The sequence below is a fragment of the Antechinus flavipes genome, chromosome 3, assembly GCF_016432865.1.
Source record: "Antechinus flavipes isolate AdamAnt ecotype Samford, QLD, Australia chromosome 3, AdamAnt_v2, whole genome shotgun sequence".
Classification (NCBI taxonomy): Eukaryota; Metazoa; Chordata; class Mammalia; order Dasyuromorphia; family Dasyuridae; genus Antechinus; species Antechinus flavipes.
This window is the reverse complement of record NC_067400.1, coordinates 589,962,614-589,979,383: the sequence shown is the minus strand read 5'-3', so window position 1 is coordinate 589,979,383 and position 16,770 is coordinate 589,962,614. Positions and strand designations below refer to the sequence as shown.

Below are 16,770 nucleotides of genomic sequence, written 5' to 3'. Positions count from 1 at the left end.
TAAAATTAGACATTTGGCCCAGATAGCCTCTGAGGTGTCTTTGAGTTCCAGATCTATGGCTCTCTGCACTGTGGAAGGTCGGGAAAGGCCATCCCTTGGAATGATTGGGCAATCAGGAAGGTATCCCAAGCCTGTGGTGATTAAGGGTCTTGATCCATTTGGGGTGTGTCGCTCCCAGAGTCAGGGGAGAGTCTTCCTTGCTAATCTTAGGCAGCAGATCAGTAGAGGGGGTTCCTGGGATAGATAAGATCAGCTTCACCAGTAGCTGCAGCTATGTCGTTTTAATCAGGGAGCACCAAGGGGGAAGTTATTGTTTACATCTAAATTGGACTCAGATTTCTCTTTCCAGCTGCTTTGCTCAGGGCTCCCCAGCCCTCTGGAGAAAATGTGCCCCTTGTCCTTCCCGGTGGCCCCCCATGCTTCTTAGCCTGTGGTCCCGTAAGGTCTTCAGGGGACTCTGCTGATCAGTCTCCCTAGCCCCTATTTTCTGTCTCTTTCAGGGCCTTCTGGGAAGGTTAAGGGAGCGTTTAGGTCCCTTTACAGGTCATTGGTGGGGATAAAGGCAGTGTGATGGCAGGAGCTGAGGGTTTCAGTGGAAGCGACCTGATTCCCAGCCTTGGGCTCAGCCTACTGGCTCTCACCCAGGTCCTCGCCCCAGGGGAAGGGAAATCACACCTCCGGGCAGACAATAGCGATAGCGACCCTTGGGACTGTCAGCAGCTGGGAAGAGGATCAATGGGGGTCTGGGAGGCCATCCTAGGGAGTAGGACAGCAATGGGGGAGGGGGAGATTTCTCCACCCTACCTGCCCCCGACCAATCAACAGTCCCAACCTAAGAAAGGGGGAAGAAAGGCCAAGGAAAGGGAGAGGCCGAAGGGACAAAGGGAAGGAGGCTAGACAACATTTCTGAGCAAAGTCAGGCTGGAAGAAAGGGGGCGCGTCTTGGGGCAGGGGGAGCGGGGCGCTGAGCCCCAGGGGCAGGTAAGAGGATTGTTTCCTGCCGGCGGTTCCCCCTAGAAATCTTTCACCTTTTATGGTAAAGGGATTGCTGTGGGACCGGCTGAGAAAGAGGGAGGAAGAGAAAGAAGTGGGGGAGGGAGAGAGGGAGAGAGAAAGGGGAGGAGGAGAGGGAGGGAGAAAGGGAGGGGAGAAGGAGGGGAGGGAGAGAGAGGGAGGCTGGCAGGCTGGGGGCCGGGAGAAAGGAAGGGGCTGTGATGTCAGCGGGGAGGCTCGTTTACCTCCCTGACCCGGGCAGAAGGCACTGCGAGGCTGCCGGAGAGGGCGCCCGGGACTGGCGGCGGCCGGAGCTCAGGTGAGCAGAACAATGGGGACTCCGCGGCGGCGGAGGAGCAGCGGGGAGGTCGGGGCGAGTTCGGCACCGCGGGTTCGAGCCCCAACTCCCCTCGGGATCCGGCGTGGGGGGTGGGCGGGTGGGGAGGAAGGGGGCTGACGGAGAACCCTCTGAAAAAGAGACGGACAAAGCCGGGGGAGCTGTCCTGAGTGGTGCCCGGTCCCGGGAGGAATCGAGCCGGGGGGACATGGAGGAGGGAGGGGACAATGCCTGCCGCAATTGCAGGAAGGGGAGCGCACCGGAGCCTGCCGACTTCGGCTGCCCGAGCACGGGCAGACACCCTGCCCCGCTTCTTACAGATGGCAGAGGAATTGCCCCCAAATCCAATCCCACGATAACAAGATTTCGAGTTAAAAGAGCGCTTAGTAGTAGTCTTCTAGGTCAACTCCTTCACTTTACAGAGAAGGAAACTGAGGCACAGAGAGATTTTTTTTTTTAAGTGACCTACCCAGTAGGGATTCGACGCCGGGTCCTGTAATTGTAAATCCAGACTCCCAACATCTGCTTCTAAATTCAGATCCCGCAACTCTTCCCTGGCTTCAATCCCTACACTCACGGAGGGGGGGGAGGGGGAAGAAGAGTGAAGGCAATGAGGAGGGGGGCGATGTGTCAACTTGCTCTAGCCCCTTCGAAGGCTAATCTCCGATCCCTCTCGTCCCCTGGCCTGCATGCCATTCATCCTTGGGATATCCAGTCCACCACCCTGGCTGGGTGTGGACAGAGTTTATGGAAAGGGAGAAGAGGTCAGCTCTGTCTATAGCATAGGCCCTTCAGAGAAGCCTGGGATCAGAACCGGTCCCCAAGGAGTTAGGGGGCAGATGCCTTCCACAGGACTCCCCGACTTCCTGCAAGTGAATAGAATTTTAAACTGGAGCAATTCCAGATGTCAGCGGACAACAACCCCTTTACTTTATAGGAGTGAAAACAGGCCCAGAGAAAACCTGAGGTGATATATCCTAAGGTTATAAAGTTGCAGGGCTAGGACTTTTCCCCTCCGGGAGTCAGGCAGAGGGTCCCCTGCCCCTGCCTCCATCATCACTCCATCATCTCCGTGCCCACCTACACCATAAGGTTTAGGGCAAGAAGTGGAAGTCAATGAACACTGACCAGCTGCTGGGGCCTCTCTTCCACCCGCTAGCTCTGCTGAAGGGAAGGAGAGGCCAGGGAAAAGCTATTTTTGTGACTCCTAATTATCACAGAAGATTAAACCCCAGCCCATCACCGGGAGGGTCAGACCTGAGCGGCCCAAAGTACTGGATATATTCCACTTCTGGGGCACTCCTTTACCACCCAAGCTTTGCCACCCTCCCCAGTTCCAATCCCACCATCTTTGTGCGTGTGTGTGTGCATGTGTTTGATATCTTTTCTTTTCACATTACTTTCATTTCCAAACAGAACCATTCCTCCTTGTAACAAACAATAAAAAAACAGGAGAAAAAATTAGCTTACCAAAACATAAACCAAGTCTGACAATATATGTAATGTCCTCACATGTAGTCCTTCCATCCTCTAAAGGAACACCCTCGTCCCACCCAGCGAATAGATTAAAACATTTATTAATCACTTACTAGGTACCAGGCACTGTGCTGATTATTCCATATCTCTCCTCTTCTCACACCTTTCTGGCTTTATATTTATTTATATTATGTATAGAACCAGTCAACCAGTGAACAAGTATTTAAATGGCATTTTCTCTCAGTGCAGTCTATTATCATTCCCATTTTACAGAGAAGTAGATGATTCTGAGAGCTAAAGTGACTTAGCTGAGGTCCTCCAGCTATTAATTATGGAGCCAATGTTGTGGTAGAAAGAAACGTTAATTCGATTACTTGTCATTACTTTCCAGGCAAGTTCCTTTGGCTCTCTGAGCCTCAGTTGTTCACATCTGGAAAAAAGGAAATAATTCCATACTTGGACTACAGCCCTCACAAGATACTTGTGAGAAAGCACTTGTAAAAGCAAAACTTTTTTTTTTTTAGCACAATTAAAATAGGAATGAGCGGCAGATTTTATAAAAGCCAGAAGTTTGTGTTTGTTTGTTTGTTTAGCACAATTGAAATAGGAGTGAGTGGCAGAATGGAGGATTTGAACCCAGGACTTGTGACCCGCAGATAGAAAGGGGAGGCTTTCCCAATTTGATTTCTCTAGACTCACTCTGGATAACTGGTTCCTGTGCTCTTTGCTTTTCCTAATGGAGATGAATATCTGATTTGGTTTATGCATTTATGTGTTTGTATGTTGGGGGAAACCATGTTTTGGAACCCCAGTTCTAGAAAAAAAAAGGGAGGGCAGGAATGGCGAAAGAGAAGAGGGGAAGGAATAAGCATTTATATAAGAGCCTACTATGTGCCAAGCACTGTGCTAAGGCTTTTATAAATGCTTCTTTTTAAAGGAGGCTTTTTTTTAAAAAGGACGGGGAGGCAGAAAAGTTCTGCTTTTTTCCCCAAATGGTTTTTCCAATGCTTCATGTCCCATCTGGGGCTCAGATCAGAACACTTTTTAAGTCACTAAAAGAGCCTACTATGTGCCAAGCACTGTGCTAACTTTTCAATGTTTTTTTTTTAAAGGAGGCTTTTTAAAAGGTGTGTGTGGGGGGAGGCAGAAAAGATCTGAGTCCCTTTTTTCCCCAAATGGTTTTTCCAATGTTTCATGTCCTATCTGGGCTCACATCAGGATACTTTTTAAAGTCACTTCATCAAGCTACAGACTCTTGGGAGTGACCTGAAAACTCCACCATAGTATTGGGCACTGGCAAACAAGTGACTAGGACAGATCCCACCAGATCCGCCAGGTCCCCTGGGGATCTCGCCTCTTTTGCGAGTGAGGGTGGGGGTGGGGGACGCAGAGCCGGCCCGCTCCGGCCCGCTCCAGCTCCTCCCTCACCCCTGGACTAAGAGAGCCCTGAGGCTCCACGGAGGGCTGTGTCCCAGCCGGTCTCTCTCTTCCTTCCTATGGGCAGGAAATGACTTTCCTTTTCTTTGTTCTTACTTTCTCCTTCCCCACCCCCAAGCTGGATATCCGCTCAGTCCTTCAGAGGAAGAGCTGAGCGGAGAGATGTGAGGCGTCTCAGGTTGAGGTGGGGTCCCTTGGGCTCCCCGACCTTGGAGAGCTAGTCCTAATATGGAGATCCCAGCTCTGTTCTCCAGCTCGGGCCCTTTAAGGGAGGGAGAGACTAGCCCCGACCACTACCATCCCTCCCCTCCCCCAGAATTCAGGGGATGATCATCGCAGGAGGTAGGGTCCCCCCCCAGCCCCTGGCCCCAAATGGGGTCGGGCCTTCGGCCCTGCACAAGGGTGTCTGGGGCCGAATGGGCTTTGAAAATTCCAAGCTGATGGTTCCCATGGGGACTGATTTCTTCACCAGTAACCACAAGCAAGGCCGGGAGAAGGGGGAGGACAGGAGAAGGGGGGTGGGTTTGCACAGCTGTCAGCATCTGGGTTGCAGGGCTGGATTGCTCTGCCTCAGGCTGCTGTTCAGTTTTGCTAAAGAAATCCACTAAGTATGACTTTCCCAGAGTGGGGGGGAGGGGGGAGGGAGGGGGGAAATGCTCTGCGTGGGATGGGGGGAGGAAGACAAGGGGGGATCCCCATTAGGATCTGGGTGGACATTGGTTGGAGGTGGAAAGTAAGGATGCCCAGAAGGAAAGTTTAGGGGAACACTGTTAAGGAGTGTACACATTTACCAGAACTGGGACCCCCTTTTTCAGATAAGGAAAGTGAGGCTCATGGGTGGATCACAAAGCTAGGAAGCAGCAGCTCTTTCTACTCTAAATCCGGTGCCTTTTCCAATACCACAGAGCTAACCCATCTGACCATCACCTTCTCAGGGAAGGTGCTCAGTTCTCAATGACTAACAATTATCTTGGGCCTCGCCATAGCTTTCCCAATGGGTACAATTACATAGAGCAATTTTCAGGCCTGGGGCATTTGAAAATTCGGGCTCTTTATATTACCCAAAGAAAACACAGACTCTTAATTAAAATACACCATCTTTGAACATCACCCTGGAGGTATCTGGAATACTAAGCTTACCGTCATAGGGTCCCAGTCTCAAAGATTTAGAGCAGAACGGGACTTTGGACTGAGTCCTTTCCCTTCTTCCCCCTCTCATTTTTAGGAAACAGGACTAGAGAGCTTAAATGATTTATTTGCCCAAACTCACAGAGATAATAGCTGGGACGCAAACCCTGGTGTTCGAATCCCAATTCTGACACTATTGGCGTGAACTTGAAAAATTCATTAATAATCTGAGCCTCAAATTCTGTATGGGATAAAAATGTAAAATAAAATAAAAATACTGACCCATGCCTTTAAATCATATAGAAATGGGAGCTAATAGTGGAACTTCAGATGGAATAGCCTCTCAATTACATTTTGGGCCTTGGGGGCCTGTAAGTCAAGGCTGTGCTGTCCAATGTTTAACAACCAGCTGTCCAGGTGGAGAAAGGTATGCAGGATACACTTTTAAGTTTAATCTGCATTTTTAACATCCACCCTCCAACACTTTCTTAAGTCTAGACAATCAAAAATAATAAATCCTCCTTCTGGAGCCATGTTTACTCTTTGTCACAATCACCCACAGGGCTGGGTCCTCGCGCCATTGCAAGGCAATGCTGATCCCAAAGTTCGAATCTTAGACTAGTCAGGTCTTTCTGAGGCATCTGCTTGCCAATGTGGCCAACCCACTTTTTTGTAGCTTTATAAAAGCTACAAAAGCACAGTGCCTGGAACATAGTAGGTGCTTACTAAATGTGTATTTCCTTTCTTTCTTTCTCCCTTCCTTCCATGGCAAGAATACTAGTCTAGAAGTCAACGAACCTCAGTCAGAATCTGGGGATGGGATTAAGCTACTTGCTAGTTATGTGGTATGGTTGATGTGTATGTACATGAGAGAGACAGAGAGAGACAAGGAGACAGAGACAAAGGAGGGGAGAGAGACAGATAGAGAAAGTAGAGGAGGGAAAAGAGAGGGAAGAAAGAGAAACAGCGAGAGAGAGAGAGAGAGGAGAGAGAGAGAGAGAGAGAGAGAGAGAGAGAGAGAGAAGGAGGGAAGAAGGGGAGAGAGAAAGGGAGAGAGACAGAGACAGAGAGAGTAGAGGAGGGAAAGAGAGAGTGTAAGAAAGAAAAAGAGAAACAGAGAGAGACGAGACAGAAACAGAGACAGAAACAGATACAGAGACAAAAAAAGACTTATGTTTTCTTTTTTGTCAGAGAGACCATGTCAGGAACCACTTAGTCTGAGACTTCAATTAACATCCCCTCTAAAATTAGGGTCATGATGCTTGTGCTACTGATCTCACAGAGTAGTCGTAGGGAAATTACTTTGCAAACATCCATTCTTAGGGTGTCTCTGACATTCAAAGGAACTCAGTAGCTTTTGCTGTCTGTCCCCTCATTTTAGAGATCAGGACACTGAGACCTAAGGGAAATTAAGTGACTTAGCCAAGATTCTACAGGGTGGTTCAAAGCCAGATTCTCTGACTCCGAGGACACTTAGTGCTACTTCCACTAGATCAGGCCTTGCTACTTCTTTTGTCCCTCCCTCAAAAATGAGTTATTATTAGACAGTTAGAAAGCCTAGAGAGAATAGAAAGCTCTAGACTTGAATGAAGAGGCCTGAGTTTGAATTTTGTATCAGTTCCTTCCTAATAAGTTGCTTAACTTCACTTTGATTCAGTTTCCTCAGCTGTAAATTGGGATACAATAGCACTCCCTCACAGGATTATTGTAAGCATCAAATGAGATGACATAAAGTGCTTTGCAGACCTTGAAGGCTCTACATAAATGCAAGTTACTATACTGAGCATATACATCATTCCCCTACTAGCAAGTGGAAGATACTAGAGCTCCATGATAGCTGTTTTCAAATAGGTGAGAGGTTATTACATGGAAGATTATCACATGAAAATTAGATTTGGTCCATTTGGCTCCCAGGGGTGGAACCAGGAGCAATGAGGGAAGTTGTAGCAAGACCAATATTAGTTCCATGTAAGGAAGATAATTCCAAATACTCAAGCATACTTCCTACTATTTGACCTCACCCTGTCTGCCTCAGTTTCCCCATCTATGAAATGAGTTGGAGAAGGAAATAACTAATTCCAATATCTCTGTCAAGAAAATCCTAAACGGGATCATGAAGAGTAGGACATGACTGAAAAATGACTTAACAGCAGAAAGAGCTGTGCAAAAGTAAAAATATGCTGCTTTAGGAAGTAGTGAATCCCCCTTCACTAAAAGGCTTTAAATGGAAGGCTGGAAACCATACAATCATGGATCTAAATTTGAAAGGGACATTAAAAACCATCTAGTCCAACCCCTTATTTTTTAGATGAAAAAACTAAGGCTTGGTGAAGGTCTACTTTTTCCAAAGTAGAATCAGAAGCAGAATTTGAATCCAGGTCCTTTGACTTGTCAGAGATGTTTTAGGAAGAATTTTTGTTTAGGGGGATTAGATAGTCTCCAAGCTCCTATCCACTGTGGTATTCTGTGCTACTAGCGGAAGAACTCTCATAATTTCTAACCCTTGGGCTTTCTGGAATCCAGACCAATGGCAGTAAGTCCTAGATAAAGGTGGTTCCCCGGGAGACTTCCTGCAACCAGGTAAACTCAACAGCTGCCCATCTTCTCCCCCAGGATGTCTTCCTGAACTCTGATTGGCATTTCTGACAGTTCTTGGACCATTGAAGTCTTCTCAGCAGAACATCGACCAGAGAGACGAAGAGCTAAGTCTCGGGGCCTAGAAAAAAATCAGTAAGTCCAGGGTGGGGATCCTCAGGCAGGGTTTGGGTTAAATTATTCTTGAGGGTGTATGTTGGGTCATGTTGGGAGATTGGGGAGGGGCTAGGGCTCTTGCCTCCAGCAAGCAAAGCCTTTCCTTCTGAGATTCTCCATGGAAAAGAAATCAATCATTAATGTGGTTAAGCAGGGAGCGGCTGCCCTTTGCTCCATCTGACAGGACAGGTGGAATGAGCAGAGGGCGTTTCTAGTACTACATCCTGGTCCCCCCCAAGGCCTTCACAGAATCTCAGTGGGTCAGTTTATAAAATGGAACTTCTGGCTCTTATTTTATTCTATGAGAAGACAGGGTAAAAGGCAAGAACAGAAGTTTTTGAGAAATCTATTGCTGCTTAAGAAAGGAATGAGTAAATCAAAGGGAATACTAGTTTTGTGCCAATGTCTCTCTTCCCCTATCCCATGCCATTGGAGGCAACTGTAACCTGATAATATTAAAAAAAAAAAAAACATTTTTTTCCGATTTGGTAATCAATGTTACGTGACTTGCTCAGGGTCATATAAGTAGCAAGTATCTGAGGTATCTAAACTCGGGTTCTCCTGACTCCAGGGCTGGTGCTCTAACCACTAACTGCCTTGATAATAGAGTCTTAGGAGTTTAGAGCAATGAAGACTTGATATCAAAACCTGCCACTGACCTTTACTTAGCTGTTTGACACTGAAGAAGTCATCTAACTTCTAACTCTCTTGAGCAACTCACTAAAACTTATCTCTAAAGTGAACATGATTCACTATTAGGAAATTCCTACTTTTTTTTTTTTTTACAATGACAAACTGACACCTGCCTCGCCACATCACATCCCCTTTCTTTATGATCATAATTGATTTAGTGACTGCTTGGATAGGCATACTTATTTTGTATTTAACTTATACTTTAACATATTTAACATGTATTGGTCATCCTGCCATCTGGGGGAGGGGGTGAGGGGAAGGAGGGGAAAAATTGGAACAAAAGGTTTGGCAATTGTCAATGCTGAAAAATTACCCATGCATGTAACTTGTAAATAAAAAGCTATAATAAAAAAAATTGATTTAGGACTGCAAAGTATCACAGAATATAGAATGCTAGAATTGGGAAAGGCCTAAAAATCCAGAAAATCAGAATTAGAATCCACTTAAAACATAGGCTGTTATAGCTGGGAAGGGTCTTAGAATATAGAATGTCAGAGTCAGAAGGAAGTTTTAGACACCTTCTGGTCTAGAGATTTTTCACCTAGATTTCACAAGTGGATTTCAAGGGGTCTGTGAACTTAGATTGGGGAGGGGGGGAATTACCTCATTTTCACTAACTTCAAATTGAAATTTAGCATTTTTCGATTACTTCAAATTGAAATTTAGCATTTTTCGATTATAAACTAAAAAGCAACCAACCAAAAAAAGCTATTCAGGAAATAATAATAGCTAGTACTTCTACAAAGCTTTAAGGATTGGGAAGCTTTGTATAATTATTATCTCATGTGAGCTTCACAACAGCTCTGGGAGTTATTAATATCCTCACTTTCTAGATGAGCAAATTAAGGCAGAGAGAGATGAAGTCACTTGACTGTCTGTGGTCATGTAAGTTAGTAAATGCCTGAGGCTGGATTTGAATTCAGGTCTTCTGACTCCAGATCTAGTCTTTTATTAAATAGTCAGACTGACAGGAAAAAAAATCCAACCCCTTCATTTGACAGATGAGAATAATGAAATCCAGGAGGGGAATTTAAAAAGTCATTTATCATTGTTCAGCCATTTCAGTCTTCAGTTCAGGGGTCTTCATATTTCCTTCTCCAGCTCATTTTACAGATGAGTAAACTGAGGCAAACAAGGTGAGGTGATTTGCCCACAGTACTACTCTGGAAGATTAGTCTTCCTGATTTCAGACCCAATGCTCTATCCACTATGGCGCCCTCTAGCCGTTCTAAGGTCATCAATCTAGTAAATGTTTACATTGGGTTTGGACACAGGTTTTCTGATCCTAGACTCAATATTTGTTTGTTTGTTTGACTACCCTACATCTCTCCCAAGTTTTTTGAGGGGAGGATCTGTACTAATTAATCTTAACATCAAGCACATTACATTACATACAATAGAATATTTCAGCACAGATTGTTTTGAATTGCCTGCTCACATTTAAATTTGACCTTCTACCATTTACTTGCTTGCAAGGCATAGCAACCCTATATGACAGACAGTGCAGTTCGTATTATATCCATTTTACAGATGAGAAAACCAAGGTTCTAACAGGCAAAACATCAAAAGCAACAGTTTTGGAGGAGAGATGCTTCTCTCTTTCTTGAGGGAGAAGCCCTAGAATCTATCAGAGTTTGTATGTGTCTGAATCTATACATGCATGTGCTGGCATTTCTGAAAGTGTGTGTGTGTGTGTGTGTGTGTGTGTGTGCGCATTTGTGTGTGCAGCCTTGAAGCTTGAGCTCTCCTGGAACAAGGCTACTACTAGACAGATCAGAGCCAAATTGCGGAAGGATGGAAAGAAGGAAAGAGAGAGGGGGGAAGAAAAGAAGGAAAAAAGGAGGGAGCGAGGAAGAAAAAGGAAAGAAGGAGGAGGGAAGGAGAGAGAGGAAGGAAAAAAGGAAAGAAGGAAGAAAAAGGAAGAAGGAAGGAGGGAGGGAAGAAAGGAGTAAGAAAAGAAGGAAGGAAGAAGGGAGAGAGAAAGGAAAGAAGGAGGGAGGGGAGGAGGAAGGAAGGAGGTGGGAGAAAACTAGATGACACAGTGGCTAAAGCAATGACTCTGAAGTCAGAAGGATCTGTGTTCAAATTCGGCCTCAGATACTTAATACTAGCTGTGTGATCCTGGGCAAGTCACTTAACCCTGATTGCCTCTCCCCCTTCCAAAAACAGGAAAGAAAGAAGGAAGGAATGAGGAAAGGAAAGAAGACGGGAGGTGGGAGGGGGGAAAGAAAGGAAAAGAGGAAGGGAAGAAAGAAGAAAAGAAGAAAGGCTGGAGGGAGGGAGCAGGGAAGGAGGAAGGAAAGTAAAAAAAAAGAAAGCGGGGGAGGAAGGATGCATTTTTTAAGCATCTACTCTGTGCCAGACTCTATGCTCAATGCTTTCCAAATACTCTAATTTAATGCTCACAACCACCTGATGGTTCAAGATGCTTGAATACCAGCTACAGGGGTTTGCCTTTTGTCCCCTCAGCAAGAGGGAGCCATGGAAGGTTTGTGAGCAGAGGAGTCCCGGAATCACATGGGGTGTTAAGCGGCTCTGGGCAGGGAGAGGTCCTTCCGGGAGACCATTAATTCTTCTTTTTACCTTAGTTGAGCTCCGAGGAAACAGCCCGAGGCAGATGATGGCCACTAAGCCGGAGAAGAGGATGGCCTCCTCCATCTTCATCACCCTGACTCCCCCTCGCCGGGACACAGCTGTAGTGGCCGTAGTGGCCGAGGGGAGGCAGGCGGCCACTCCCAGCCGGGCCAGGGAGCCTGCCTCGCCCAAGAAGCCCCCCAGTGACTTTCTCGTGAACAGACGGGACCAGCGGATCCCCAACGTTCCCACCACCGTCCTGCCGCCACCCGTTCTTCTGCCTAATGGAGGTGAGACAGAACCCAGGCCAAAGAAGCAGGAGGACTGAGGGGAGGGGCAGCCTGGGAAAGAGTTATGCAGGGCTCATTGAGCAAGCGTTTACCAGCTGCCATGGGAGGGGAAAATAAGCATCTATATGAAACCTACTGTGTGCTAAGCACTTTCCCCAATATTTTACAATACTATTATCCTCATTTTAAGAAGGAAGGAAGGATGATTGGAAGGAAGGAAAGAAAGAAGGAAGGAAGGAAAAAAGGAAGGAAGGAAGGAAGAAGGAAGGAAGGAGGGATAGAAGGAAGGAAGGAAGGAAGAAGGAAGGAAGGAGGGATAGAAGGAAGGAAAGAAGAAAGGAAGAGAGGAAGAGAAGGAAGGAAAGAAGAAAGGAAAGGAAGAGAGGGAGAGAGGGAGAGAGAGAGGGAGGGAGGAAGGAAGGAAGGAAAGAAGGAAGGAAGGAGTGAGCAAAAGCAAATAAGTGCCTGCTGGAGAGGCTAGAGTGAGAAGTTGTTCCTGGAAGAAGGAGGCCCTCGAATTCTACTAATCCATACTTCCTTGGTGCCCCACCCCCCAGGGGGATGAGGAACACTTGTCAGGTGCTTTTCCCCTCTCCATTCTGGAAAAGGCAGAGCTGAAGTGCGGGATGAGAGGACGGTTGGGAGAACTGAGGAGCTGTAGCCTGGGCGTGAGGAAGAACACAATCTAACGAGAAACAGGGCCAGCAGCTGGGAGACTGACAGGCAGAGTAGTCTGGCAAGGACTTTCTGGTGACAGCAGCTGTGCCCTGGCCTTCTTCCCTCCCCAGCGGGGTCTCTAGCCCCAACCTGAGCAGCTGCCCAACCCTGGAGTGGAAAATGCCTGTGACCAGAGCCAGGGGCTGCAGCTGGGAGAGGAGCCCGGGGGCAGAGGCCCCAGCCTCAGGGTCCCGTTGGGAGAGATCTTTGGGAATGTGCTAAATTGTGTGTGTGTTATATGTCTGTGTGAGTGTGAGGGTGTATGTGCTCGTGTATAATCTGTGTGTAGGGCATATATATAGTTTTGTGGGGTGTGTTGTATATATGCTTGTGTGAAATCTGTGCACGTAGCGCGTACTGGACACTTGTAGCGTGTGGTGAGCATTATGGGGGGGAGGGGCAGCGATATGAACGGCCGTGTGATGACCAAACCCCCTCCCTCAGTGAGCACCCAGAAGGCCTTGCGGTTGGACACTGTGTGGGGGGATTCCCACCTCCCGCCTCCTGCCAAGCTCCTTGGTCTTGGATGTTTTCAGCCCCTTAAATTGCTTTGCTTTGATTCTCACAACCACCTTCTGAGTTAAGGAGTGAAATCTTTTTATTCCCATTTTACAGACGAGGCAGCTCACAACATAAAGGACTTCACTTGTCAATAGTCACAGTGACCAGTAAGGATGTCACAGGCAGGATTTGAACCGGGGTCCCCCAATTTCTAATCAGGTTCTTTTTCTTTGCAATTCATTTGTTCAGCCATTTAGTCCATGAAGCTATTTTCAGCAGTTGTTTTTCAGCCGAGGCTGACTCTCTGCGACCTCATTTGGGGTTTTCTTGGCAAAGATAGAAGAGTACTTTGCCATTCCCTTCTCCAGCTCATTTTACAGAGGAGAAAACCGAGGCAAACAGGACCATGTAGCTAGTAAGTGTCTGAGGCTGGATTTGAACTCGCAGAATGTTCCTGACTCTTACACCCAGTGCTATGTGGTATAGCGCCCCCTAGCGGCCTAGAAACCTGAGACAGGGAGATTTGTTTGGAGACTCTTATAAGAGTTTTGAAATTCCTTTCCCTGTCCTTCAGCCAAGGCCAGATTATTTTGCCAAGAAGCAATTTATGGGGGTGATTCCAGCCTTCAAGTCCCTTCCCAGCTCTCAGCCTCAGTTTATTCATCTGTAAAATGGAGCTCATGGACTGGGTGACCTCCAGCTCTGAACCCAGGGATGCCCATCACTCACTAGAGTGAAAAGATCCAGAGCCAGAGAAGATCTAGCTTCAAAATCCACCTCTGGGGGCAGCTAGGTGGCGCAGTGGACAGAGCACCAGCCCTGAAGTCAGGAGGACCCGAGTTCAAATCTGGTCTCAGACACTGTCTAGCTGTGTGACCCTGGGCAAGTCACTTAACTCCAATTGCCTCAGGGGAAAAAAAATCCACCTCTGTTTATGTGAGTTTGGGCAAATCCCTCACATCCCCGAGCCTCAGTTTCCTCATCTGTAAAATGAGGTGGATGGCCCCATCACTCCGGAGGCAGGTGCAGTCCTGTGACTGTCAGGGAGCGTTTGGGAGGGGCTGGACTATGGTGGTGACCTCATGAAAACAAAGGCAGAGCCATGGGCTCCTTCGGGCCACCCCTCCCTGGGGGCTCTGAGAGCAGCTCCAGGAGTGAGGGGGCCCCCCCCGGCCTGGGGGGCTCCCTCCACCCCTTCTTTCTCTGAGCTGTGATTTCCCATCCATCCCATCTGTCTGGCTCGGGAGCTAGCGCTGCCGATCATTCACCCGCTGGCATTTGTTCCCACAGCAATTACCCACCATTGTTGTGGCAACCTGGCAGATGCCGGCGTGTGGCTGCGAGGAAGGCTCCCTAGTGTTAATTATAGCCAGGCGATTGTTAGGAAACAAAGGGAGGAGGTTCCCAATGGCTGCGGGACCACAAATTAATCCTGCTCATCCCCATCCCCTTATTCCCGAGCTTCCTAGAGAGACACAGCAGTGAGGGAGAGGCAGGATCTCTGGGCTTCCACCCCCTTCCAGTCTGCAGCCAGACCCCCTTCTGTTCTGGGAGACCTGGGACAAGGCCTTCCAAGTCCACCCCCCGCCCCTCCCCTGTCAAAAATGATCTCTGAAGGCCCCCTTAACTCTAACACTCTATATTCTGTGGCCCTCCCAGCTCCGACATCCTGGGTTCTAAGGGCCCCCCAGCTCCGACATCCTGGGTTCTAAGGGCCCTCCCAGCTCTAAACTCCTGGGTTCTAAGGGCCCTCCCAGCTCTGACATCCTGAGTTCTAAGGGCCCTCCCAGCTCTGACCTCCTGGGTTCTAAGGGCCCTCCCAGCTCTAACCTCCTGGGTTCTAAGGGCCCCTCCCCAGCTCCGACATCCTGAGTTCTAAGGGCCCTCCCAGCTCTGACCTTCTGGGTTCTAAGGGCCCCTCCCAGCTCTGACATCCCAGGTTCTAAGGGCCCTCCCAGCTCTGACCTCCTGGGTTCTAAGGGCCCTCCCAGCTCTGACCTCCTGGGTTCTAAGGGCCCTCCCAGCTCTGACATCCCAGGTTCTAAGGGCCCTCCCAACTCTGACCTCCTGGGTTCTAAGGTCCCTTTTAGTTCTGACATCCTGTGTTCTAAGCTTCTAGGATATCCTGTATTCTAGTTCTGCTTTTCTAGTTCTGACATTCTATGTTCAAAGGAGACATTTCATTATCTCTTCAGAGAGAAGGACTAAGAAGATGGGATTTGGGGAGCAGGATTTGATGGGGAGGAGAAAGAGGTCTGAGGGTTGATGCTGCCAGTGCCAGGAAGGCCTTGATGGCATGATACACCTTGGGGGGGGGGGGAGGTCAGGGGTATCCAAGACAACCTTTTTCCTCATTTCGTCAGAAATCAATCCCTTCCCAAGAAAATCTTGTCTCCATCTTGCTCTTCCTTCCTCTTGCAGGCTCAACCCTCCCTCCTCCAGCTCCAGATCCTGAGGACAACTTTCCTGATCTAGATCTCCTCCCTCCTCCACCACCCCCTCCAGCCTTCCTGCTCCCACCAGATGAGGAGGGTCTCGCCCAGGGAACAGATTCACTCTCGGAAGACCTACAGCAGCTCCATGTGGTCCCTCCACCTCCCCCTTCACAGGTACCACAGTCCTAGGAGCCTCCCTGCCTCCCTTGAAGCCTTGTTGGGGACGAGGCAGGGTTTGGGTGGGCAAAGGCAGAAGGCTAGATCCTTGGCCTTGGAGAATCCATTAGACCCATTCCTTAACCTCCCAGGAACTCCTAACGCCTTATAAATGGAGGATGTCCTGTGCTTATAAATGCCCTGAAGAAAGGGAGCCCATGCTTTTCCCCATCATCCTTTCCAAACTCTAATAAAAATAATATGAAAGTAATAGTGAAAATAGTAATAATAATCATCATAATGATGATAATGAGTCACTCACATTCCTTCCTTATCAAGTAATTTATATCCTTACCTCATTTCATATTTACAATGGCCCAGGGAAGTTTGTGGTGGGGCAAATATTTTTATTCCCATAAAATAGACAAAGAAACTGAGCCAAGAGACATGAAATTATTTGCCCAAAGTCACATAATTTATAATGTAATCTGGGACTCAAACCCACTCTTGGCTCTTTAGTACAGGCCTCTTTCCACTATACCACAATCATCATTATTTGGAAGATATTCCTGACATCTTTCTAGAACTTCCTATGCAAAAAAGGAACCCTCTGTTTCTTAATCTGCAAATGAGACAATTGGAATAAATGATTCCTAAAGTTCTTCCCAGTCCTGAAATCCTGTTTCCTAAGGGTCTTCCCGGTTCTGATACTCTTAGGTTCTAAGGATCTTCCCAGCTCTGACATCCTGGGTTCTAAGAGCCCTGCTGGCTCTGACTTCCTGGGTTCTAAGAGCTCTCTCAGCTCTGACATCCTGGGTTCTAAAGGCCCTCCCAGCTCTGACCTCCTGGGCTCTAAGGGCCCTCCTGGCTCTGACACTCTATATCCTAAGGATCCTCTCAGCTCTGACATTTTAGGTTCCATGCAATCTTTTTTGGGCAGTCTGGTAAAACCTAGGGGACTCTTTTCAGAATAAGTGTTTAGTTATTTGTTTTAAGTTCATAATTTAAGAAAATAATAAATTTCAGTCCCCAAAATGTTCTTTTTTCCATCCCAGTTTATGGACTCTTTTGGGGTCTGCAGACCCTGAGCTTAGAACCCTATTCTAGCTCTGATATTGTGTTCAGGTCTCTTCCAATTCTCTGCAAGTCTTTGAAAAAGTCTGAGTCTTATTCTTGGCCCCAGAGAGTGTGAGGGAGCCATGGGAAGTATTCTTGGCCCCAGAGAGCATGACCGAGCCATGGGAAGACACAAACTGAGGCCTGATGCCAGGAAATACTTCCT

General features: G+C 47.7%; 1 protein-coding gene across 1 annotated transcript in view; it reads left to right on the top strand.

The window, feature by feature from the left end:
* The first annotated feature begins 1,202 nt into the window (after positions 1-1,202).
* The window catches only part of FBLIM1 (filamin binding LIM protein 1), a 39,106-nt gene continuing 23,538 nt past the window's right edge, over positions 1,203-16,770 (top strand). The window contains exons 1-4 of the mRNA XM_051988487.1: positions 1,203-1,312; positions 7,985-8,101; positions 11,404-11,679; positions 15,319-15,506. Coding sequence (XP_051844447.1) covers positions 11,433-11,679; positions 15,319-15,506 — 435 coding nt within the window. The 5' untranslated portion in view covers positions 1,203-1,312; positions 7,985-8,101; positions 11,404-11,432. The remainder of the gene's footprint in view (positions 1,313-7,984; positions 8,102-11,403; positions 11,680-15,318; positions 15,507-16,770) is intronic.